At 42.5% G+C, this 10165-nt stretch overlaps 1 protein-coding gene across 1 annotated transcript in view; it reads left to right on the top strand.

The window, feature by feature from the left end:
- Window positions 1-9183, top strand: part of ALAS2 (aminolevulinate, delta-, synthase 2) — a 26389-nt gene extending 17206 nt beyond the window's left edge. The window contains exons 6-10 of the mRNA XM_006875262.1: window positions 143-322; window positions 3505-3669; window positions 4212-4480; window positions 5348-5510; window positions 8901-9183. Of these exons, the coding sequence (XP_006875324.1) occupies window positions 143-322; window positions 3505-3669; window positions 4212-4480; window positions 5348-5510; window positions 8901-9064 (941 nt within the window). The 3' untranslated portion in view covers window positions 9065-9183. The remainder of the gene's footprint in view (window positions 1-142; window positions 323-3504; window positions 3670-4211; window positions 4481-5347; window positions 5511-8900) is intronic.
- The last annotated feature ends 982 nt before the right edge of the window (window positions 9184-10165 follow it).

Genomic DNA, 10165 nt, shown 5'->3' with positions numbered 1-10165 from the left:
GAAGGCTTCCAGAGGAAGAAGAAGCAGAGCAACATCTTCAAAGAAAGGAGAGGGTTGCTTCTTTGAAACTTCCAAATCAATCATAGGATTCAAGTAGGAGTACTGGGACAGAAGTTTAAGAGTTATGCTTCTGGTTCTTCAGGGTGCATCATATACTCAGATGCAGGTAATCATGCTTCCATGATCCAAGGTATCCGCAATAGTGGAGCAGCCAAGTTTGTCTTCCGGCACAATGACCCTGGTCACCTGAAGAAACTTATTAAAAAGTCCAACCCAGAGACACCCAAAATTGTGGCCTTTGAGACTGTTCACTCCATGGATGGTATGTACATGCGTGGGTGTATGTTTATTAGTAGTGTTCTCACAAAAACCATAATAATAACAGCTAACACTTAGAGTACTAATTATGTGTCAAAAAAAATGTAGTGTTTTCCATGTATTAACTCACCTAATCTTCACAATTCTATGAGGTGCTATTATTTCCTTTTTTTTTTTTTTTTTTTTACACAAGAAAACTGAAGCACAGATGTGAAGTGATTTGCCAAAGGTCATACAGCTAGTAAATGGAGGCATGACTATTACACTCATCTTACAGATAAAAAAAAACTGAAGTTTAGAAACAGCATGAAAATTGTCTTGGTAGATCAGCCCATTGGTGCCAAAGGAAGTATTTGCACTTTATGATGTATAGCTCCAATTCCTTCATGCTACACTGCCTCCATTAGAAATGAAGTACAAACCTGTTCCTGGTTTTTGCAATAGGAATTTTCACAATTCCCCACCCCCAAGGTCCAGTATTAAGCATTGGAATCAAAACAGATTTTCAAGTCAGACTTGAAATCCTACTTACCAAGGTTCAAATCTACCTCTGACGTTTAATGGCTGTACAACCTTGGATAAGTTAATTTAATCTGTACACTCTGAGCCTCAACTTTCCACAACGTAAAATAAATATCTGACTGTAAGAATTAGAAGTGATTGGAACCATCTCATTTAAGATGATTTACCTGGAAATAAAAGGAGCTCTGGTAGCATAGTGGTTATGAGTCGGGCTGCTAACCTCAAGCAAGGTCAGCAGTTCAAAACTACCAGTTGTTCCATGGGAGAAAGATGAGGCTTTCTGCTCCTGTAAAGATTTACAATGTTGAAAACCCTATGCAGGGTCGCTATAAGTCAGAAGTGACTCCACAGCACACCACCATGTAGAAATAAATAACTTATCCTCCCCCAACTGGCACAATGATCAAATCATTCTAGTGTTGCCCATCTTGAATAGAAATCATGTGTTCTAGACAAACACTTTGTTATACCCCACTGGATCAGTGGCAGGGCAGGAATGGCTTGGAGGGCACAGGTCAGATTCTCAAAAAAGGCAGAAAAGGTCAGGGTGATCGGAATTAGCTTTTATTAGGGAATTTACAGGCAGAGTTGGCAAGATTCCTGCAAAGAAAAGTGGTGCCCTGAGTCATTCATGGCAATGTGGGGTGGGGGTTTATATACATATGCAAATATAGGCGCAAGGGACCCAGATTAAAAACAAAAACAACATGTCTAATCTATGGTGGATGGGGTTGTTTTTGTATTAGTCAATGGGTTCCAAATGATGTTAAAATGAAATCAGGTGTTTGGTGGTATTTTTTAATGGCCCAGGTCAGTCAGATTCTCTGGTTCTCTACAAGAGTCCTTTGTGGGCAGAATCCATCTCGTATTACTCATAGCCCTCTAACCTCTTCCCAATTTATTTAAGGGAACAGGTCCCCCACTTCATTCCAATTTGTCACCTTTCTAACTAAAACAAGGGAAAATCCACACTACTGATTTGGCCAACTGGTTGGCAGTTCGAGCCCACCAGCTACTCCGTGGGATAAAGATGAGAATTTCTGCTCCCACAAATATTTTTAAAAGCTTCAGAAACCTTATACAAGGTCACTATGGGTTAGAACTGACTCCACAACACTTAACAGCCAACTGAAATACCATCACACTCCTGTAGTCATTATGCACACAGGTTCTGGAGCCAACATGGCAACTTACTACCTTGGGAAAGTTTAAGTACTCTGTGTCTCAGGTGCTTTATTTATTTATTTTTTTAATATAAGTGATAATAATAGAGTAGCTGTGAGAATGAAGAGTTAAAACATGTAAGAAACTTCTCACTCCCACATTTCTACAGCTGACAAGAAACGAAAACGATCCCATTTTTTGAAAAAATTTCAACCACTGAGATTACTCAAGCTGCTTATTTCTCTAATTGGGACCATTCTTCTTCATTAAAGCAAATGAATGGTGCTTTGTTGATTGATTGGTGTCAATCTTAGGGCTGAATTTCTCCCATTAAATGATGCCTGAGCTGTCATACCTGAGCTTTTGTATCAGGCTCCACTTCCTATGGTTGGCTTCCTCATATTGTCCCACCAGTTGCTCACATTCTTTAATCCTTCCATGGAATTCCTGTACTACCAGAAGGAAGTTTCTTCTGTATTCCAAACCCTTGCACTTAACGGTTTCCAAGGAGTGGAGAGGTATGGGGAGTGGCAAAGGTGTAGGTTCTTCTTTCTATTATACAATAGCCACAAAATCTCTGTAATGTGATTCATGGTCATTCGAAGACTTTAACAATAATTGGCAGCATAGGAAATGTCTAGTTTAACATGGAAAAAAATAATAAATTTGTGTGAGAATGAAGAGAAACGTGTTTTCAAAGGGAATCTGTGGTCATTCTATAGATTGAGACTGAGCCTGTGGGAGAGAGGCCTTCAGGGATCTACGCTGACAGATGGGAGAAACACATTCCCACAGAGACACTCAGAAAAGACAGAAGCACACAGAAACTCAGACACATCAAGTACACAGAAAGTGTAAAGCAGAGAGATTGTCAGACAAAAAGGGGCACAAACAGTGGGGTGGGGACAGAAGGGAGACAAGGGTGAGGGAGATAGAAAGGTAGAGACTGAAACAGACATAAAACAAAAACATGACACAGGAAGAAAGATAGTAACAGAAAGCCAGAAAAAATGGAAATAAGGCGTGCCAGTGAATAATAAAGATACTGGCAGGGTCACTAACCATGCTGGGTTGAGGGGGTAAGTGGAATCTGATCTAAAAATTGTAGTAACTTGGAATAAAAGGTGACTTTCCCCCCACAACTTATTTAAACAAAGGCATCATATAGGCTAGTGTCAACTGTAGATGAGATACACACTTTCAGGAAAAACACCAAAGTAGGCAGAGACAGGCTGGCAAAAGCAGAAACACATTAGAATGAAGTGAAAAGAGGTTAGAGTGCTATGAACACACACACACACACACACACACACACACACACACACACATACACACAACCAGGATGGGCATAGGGTGAAAAAAAGTTGTGGTGCCCCAAATGAGTGTATACTCACCTCCCTCTTTATAACCCTATTTAACACCCAAAGAAGCAAACACTATGCTGGAGATGGACTGGGAAAGGATTATGATCCCTTACTTTTATCCCTTGAATTTGCTCAGGTGCCATCTGCCCACTTGAGGAAATGTGTGATGTGGCCCACCAGTATGGGGCCCTAACCTTTGTGGATGAGGTCCATGCTGTAGGACTGTATGGATCACGGGGTGCTGGGATTGGGGAGCGTGATGGAATCATGCACAAGATTGACATTGTCTCTGGAACTCTTGGTAAGTGCCTTGGGCTTCCCTTACATATACCCCAAAGAGGAAGTCCCTTCAGGGCCCCTCTCTTCCTCTTCCCCAAAGCTGCAGGAGTTGGGTAGAATTCAGAGCTCCACAATAGTTTCTTTCTGAAATCTTTCCCTCTACTCCAACTCCACTGTAGAGTTCCTGAGAAAGTTTAGTAGGATTCTTTGAAAAGACTCCTGAGCTGGGCTAAATAGCTATGTTCAACTTGAGTAAGTAGAGAGCTATTTCTCAACCCCTCCCCTGTTCCACCCAAGCTTCATTTAAGCTCCACTCTTAGCCCTGACTAGCTGAAGATCCCCACCCAGCTCCTGCCTATCTAGTCATTGCATATGGCAGGCCTTAAAAGTTCTATCTCAAAGCAGTGGAATTATCAACTCTGTATGCCTTGTCAAGGACAAGTGAGATGAACAGAGGCCTAGGATGACAGTCTGAAGACCCAGGTTCCGGTTCACCTCCTCGGGCATGATCCTATTACTCTGGGGACTAATTATGGGGTCTATGCATATCAACCTCCTCTCCAGGCAAGGCCTTTGGCTGTGTGGGTGGCTATATTGCCAGCACCCGTGACTTGGTAGACATGGTGCGTTCCTATGCTGCGGGCTTCATCTTCACTACCTCATTGCCCCCCATGGTGCTGTCTGGGGCTCTGGAGTCTGTGCGGCTACTCAAGGGAGAGGAGGGTCAAATCTTGAGACGAGCCCATCAACGCAACGTCAAGCACATGCGCCAGCTACTAATGGACAGGGGCCTTCCCGTCATTCCCTGCCCCAGCCACATCATCCCCATTCGGGTAAGATCCCACCACTCCCACCCAGCCCATTATCCTCCCCAATCCCAGCAACAAGATATCTGCTCCTGCCATCAACTCTTTGCTTTCCTGCTAACCATTCTTCTTACTGTCATTTTTGTTCCCCCTTTGAAAAATTATCAGCTATTGTGGACTAACTAGGCTCTCTCTTATTTTTTACATTAGCTGTTTTTGTTGTTGCTGTTAAGTGCTGTTGAGCCAGTTTCGACTCATATAGGGTTTGAACTGCTGATCTTGTGGTTATCCTTCAGCAACACAACAGAATAATAGCATTAGTCATTGTTGTTAAGTGCCATTGAGTCAGTTCTGATCCATAGCAACCCTGTATAAGGCTTCTGAGGAGCGGCTGGTGAGCCTGAACTGCCGACCTTGCGCTTCAAACTGACTTTGCAGTCCAGCGCATTAACCCACAGTGGCACACCTATAAAGACCCTCACAATATTAAGTACCATGGCCTATAGTTCAGTGTTTTCAAACTGTAGTGCAAGACCATTAGTGGGACATAAAATCAACTCAGTGGGTTATGAATAGCATTTTAAAAAGAAGAAATAGAGTAAAAAATGTTGGCATACATCACACATAGTAAGGCTATCATTTTGTGAGAAATGTTTCAGTTTTATATATGTGCATATGTACCTGTGTTATGGGTCAAGGTATAATAAGTATATGTATTTCTTACTGAGGACTAAGGTAAAACAGGTAAAATGAAAAACCATGGTCATTGTTGTTACTGACTAACCCATTTATGGAAATTTCTATCCCCCATTCCTTGACCTGGTTCCCTTCACCTGCTTAATGGAGCTGGTGATGGTGCAGCCAAATCCTAACAGGTCTTTATCCTGAGCCCAGGTGGGTGATGCAGCACTAAACAGCAAGATTTGTGATTACTTGCTCACCAAGCATGGCATCTACGTGCAAGCTATCAACTATCCAACTGTGCCCCGGGGTGAGGAACTGCTGCGCCTGGCACCTTCCCCCCACCACAGCCCTCAGATGATGGAAGATTTTGTGGGTAAGTTCCCAACATGTATGTTTGCAGCAGTCCCTCTCCCTCTCAGCTCCAGGATTTGAAAAGGATATGAGGATAGGTGCTATTCAGTTTAAGACTTTTTTTTTTCAATATTGTGTGCCAGATCCTATACTAGGGTCACAAATGAATGAGACCCATATACTGGTAGGACTCCAGTTTTGTTATGGAGGCCATAGTGGAAAAACAATGGCATCAAGAGATGACCGCTGCTCAACAAAGGTGGTGCATGGGGGAGTTGTGGGAACAGAGAGGAGGGGCCTGACCTAGCCTGTGGGACTCAAGGCAGGCTTCCAAGTGCAGGTGACATCTGAGTCTTGCAAGGTGAATGAGAATGGACCAGGGGAAAAAAGGGGGCATAGAAAAGGTAGTCCTAGCAGAGGGAAGAGTGTATATAAAGGCAAGAAGAAGGTGAAAAGCAGCCTTGGATATAGCAACAACAAAATGCAGGTGTTACTAGACTACAAAGTGGTAGAAATGGAGTAGGGGAGAGGTGTGTCCTGTTACAAGTCTACAGAAACAATGCTAGACAGATTGAGAGTCTTATAGAACTGAGTACCTTGGGCTTTACCCTGAAAGGTGCCAGCTTAATTAATTCACCTAAACTTCACTGGATTTCTGTTGGGTGTATTTTTTATCACAGGGCATAGCATATAGGAGGCGATCCTTTTAGACTTGTTGGATGAAAGACATGCAGTCAAGTCCAGCTTGGATCCTACTTTTGAGCAGTTGATGGTCTAACAGAGGAGACAGGTATAGATGTGAATGGTCCTGGTCTAGTGTAATGAGCCTCAGTGCTCTAGGAGCTGAGGGAGAGCTCATTTATGGCTAGAGAGGATTGTTAGGGTAAAATCAGGGAGGCATTATGGGTGAGAAAGTCCTTCCAAAGGACATTTGATAAGGATATAGGGTAAGAACTTTCAATAAGGGAATCCCATGAGCAAATATCTAGAAACAGGAAAACAGAAGGTATGTTTTGGTAAAGTTATTCTATTTGGCAAGAGCATAGGCAGTGTGAGAGCTCAAAGACAAGATAGGTAGGTGCCATTCATTCACTGAAAAACATTCAGTAATGCTGGCTGACATTAAGCACTTAGAATTTGCCAAGCTCTGTTCTATGCACTTTACATGTATTGACTCAGTTAATCCTCACACCATCATGAGATTACTAATGTCATATCCATCTTATATGTATGAAAATGGAGGCACAAAAATATATAATCACTGGTCCAAAGTCACACATCTACTAAGTTTGAACTGGGGAATGTGACTCTAACCTCAGTGGTTATAGCCAGTAGACTCTACTGCCTCTTAGAGCTGATAATTCACTCTTCTTTGTTGCTCTGGACTTCAATTATAGAACTAAGTATTCTTAGTTCTCTGAGTGTCCACTTACGGTGAGCCTTGGCAGGAGAGAGATTCGTTAATTTGCTGCTACTGTGTGCCATCAAGTTGGTTCCAACTCATAGAGAGTATAGGGTTTCCAAGGCTGTCCATCTTTACAGGAGCAGTCAGTCTCATTTTCCTTCCTCGGAGTGTCTAGTGGATTTGAACTGCTGACCTTGTGGTTAGCAATCCAATGCATAACTCACTACGCTACTAGGGCTCCTTTCTTGCTGTTGTTGTAAAGTGCCTTTGAGTCAGTTCCGACCCATAGCGACCCTGTATAGGGTTTCCGAGGAGCAGCTGGTGAGCTGGAACCACCGACCTTGCAGTTCAAATGGCTTTGCAGTCTGGCGCATTAACCCACAGCACCACACCAGGACTCCGAGGGCTCTTTTACCTGTTCCATAATCCCACAGTGCACCCATCTTGAACTCATGCTAATATTCTCTAGAATCTTTCTCAATGAGAAACATGACCACTGCCATTTTTTAAATCCATGTCAACATGACATCCTAACTGGTATCCCTTTTCACTTGCTCCTCTGCAATTCCTTCTCCATACTGACCAGCAGAGGAATTTTTCCAAAAGTGCAAATCTAACCATATTGTTCCCTTGATTAGACCTTTTCTGTTGTTTGGACTCAAGGTGAGGTATACAAGATGATCCACAGGAGGATAAGGAAGTGTAATATTTTAATTTCATGAATATTTTTTAAAGGAAATGAAACACTATAACACTATAATCTATAACATACAGGTTGACAATGATATACATATATTGTATATAAATAAACACACAAAAAGTTTAAGTACATGCAAAACATTTGTACTGAAAAGGATGTGTAGTCCAAAGTTTGAAGACCACTAACTTATAGAGTTGAAAATCATTAGCATGGCATTCAATGCCTTCCACACCGTTATGTCCTCACCTCCTCTCTGCATTCATTTTACTTCTCTTCCTACACTGAATGGTTTGTTGTTGTTAAGTACTCTCAAGTTTGTTCCAAGTCATAATGACCCCATATAGTGTTTCCAAGAAACAGATGGTGGGTTTGAATCCCCAACTCTGAAAGTAGCAGGCCAGTATTTATCCTAGTGTCACACCAGGACTCCATTTCCTTTGCTTTCTTACCTTTAGGTCTTCGCTAATGCCATTCCCTTCTGACTGGAATGTCCTTCTCTTCATCTTCTAGACCTAACTCAGGCATCCCTTCATTCATTCTGCCAACAAAAATTTATTAAGTGCTTACTGTGTGTTAGATGCTGTTCTAGGCATTGAGGATAAAGGAGTAAACAAAACAGATACAAAATTCCTGCCCTTGTGGAATTTACATCTTAGAGGAAAAAGCCTTTTTTTTTAAGCACAAATTATATAGTATGTCAATTTTAAGTGCTATCAAAAAAATTAAGCAGGATAAGAATGAATAAGAAGTGCTGGAAGTGGAGTCTAGGACAGGGGATAGTTGTAGTATTCAATGGAGTAATTGGATACCTTTGAAGTGACACGTGAGCAAAGATTTGAAGTTGGTAAAAGAGTAAGCTGTGCATAATTGTATATTTAAGGGAAGGGCATTTCAGGCAGTGGGAACAGTCTAAGGCAGCAAAACCCCCTGAGACAGAAGTATTCTTTCTGTATTTGAGGGACAATTAAGGAAAGGAGCATGGACAGAATGATATCAGAAATGCAAAAGTGATAGAGAAAAATCTGAGCAGAGAAGTGACATAATGTGACTCGGGTTTTAACAGAATCTCTCTGACTTCAATGTTAAGAATACACTGAAGGGGAGCAAGGCTGGAAGCAGGGAGATCCATTAGTGAACTACTGTAAAATTCCAGGTGAGAAATGATGGTGGCTCAGACCTGATAGTAGTAATGGAGATTATGAGAAATGGTCAGATTTTGAACATGGAGGAAGTTTTTGCTGATTGACACAAGAATCAGTAAGCCTATCCTAACCAACTGTTTCTCACCCCTCCCCTATCACCTTTAGAAAAGCTTCTGGTGGCATGGACTGAGGTGGGGCTGCCCATCCAAGATGTGTCTGTGGCTGCCTGCAATTTCTGTCGCCGCCCTGTGCACTTCGAGCTCATGAGTGAGTGGGAACGTTCCTATTTCGGGAACATGGGGCCCCAGTATGTCACCACCTATGCCTGAGAAACCTGCTGTCTGGAATCCTCATGCCACCTGAATTTCACTTGGGGCTGGGCCTGCTCTCTGCTTTACTGTGTGCCTTTAGCAGACTTGAACCTGCAAATAAAAAGGAAACTGCAACATTTATAACTCTCTGTTGGACATAGGCAATTGCACTAGACCTGACTTCTTCAGAGAAGTGACAGTTACGAGGGAGCCATAGATCACTCGTTGGTATGACTACCCCATTGTACTAATAAACAGACCCAGAAAGAAGGAAATGGCCAAAACCCACCCAGTGAGCTGGGACACTTGGCAGATTTAGGAGATAACTCTTTCCCAATGGTTTCAGCAAAAATCCTGGAATGGATTCTTTACTGGTAGAGCTGGAAACCTGGGCCTCAGCCTCTGAAGTCAGGAGATAGAGCCTGATGCCTTAACCAAAATGGCTGGAGGGGAGGAATGGTTCCTCCAAACAGAGAAGGTATGTTCCATAAGAAGGAGTATATATCATCCTCAATCCTTTTTCCTTTCCACAGCACCTTATAGATTGCATATTAGCAGCCTGGTTTTCCAAGGTGAGAAAATCAGCTTGGCAATGGTGAGCTACGTGTTCAAGGCAATGCTCACAACTTCCTAGATGTAAGCACACAAAACAGCTTTACATGGTGCACTTGCATAAACTAATCAGGGCACTTGCTAAGGAGGTTCTGCCTTATAGCTCTAAGGACTGAGAGGTCTATAGCTTGTAACCCTGTAGCCTATTTGTTGCATCTGTAGAAGACACAGGTTGGGAAACTGTGGTTTAAGGTCACACCACACCCACTTCCTTTGTTGATCCAACCTCAGTCCTTTATGGTAAGCGCTATTTCCTCCCCCTTCCTGAGAGTTGTATCAGTAGGCCATAGGCAGGGAGCAAACCCAGTATGGAAGTTGTTTTTGTTAAGAGCCATTGAGTCATTTCCGACCAATAGCAACCCTGTATAAGGTTTCCAAGGAGCAGCTGGTGAGCTTGAAGCTCTGACTTTGCGGTTCAAACCGACTTTGCAGTCCAGCGCATTAATCTGCAATGCCACACCAGGTAGCTTCTCTAAATTTTATGGAGCACTTTTTTTAAAGTGTTTA

This window comes from Chrysochloris asiatica, unplaced genomic scaffold, assembly GCF_000296735.1.
Source record: "Chrysochloris asiatica unplaced genomic scaffold, ChrAsi1.0 scaffold00315, whole genome shotgun sequence".
Classification (NCBI taxonomy): Eukaryota; Metazoa; Chordata; class Mammalia; order Afrosoricida; family Chrysochloridae; genus Chrysochloris; species Chrysochloris asiatica.
Note: the sequence above shows the minus strand (reverse complement) of the source record. Positions and strands in the feature narration are given on the sequence as shown.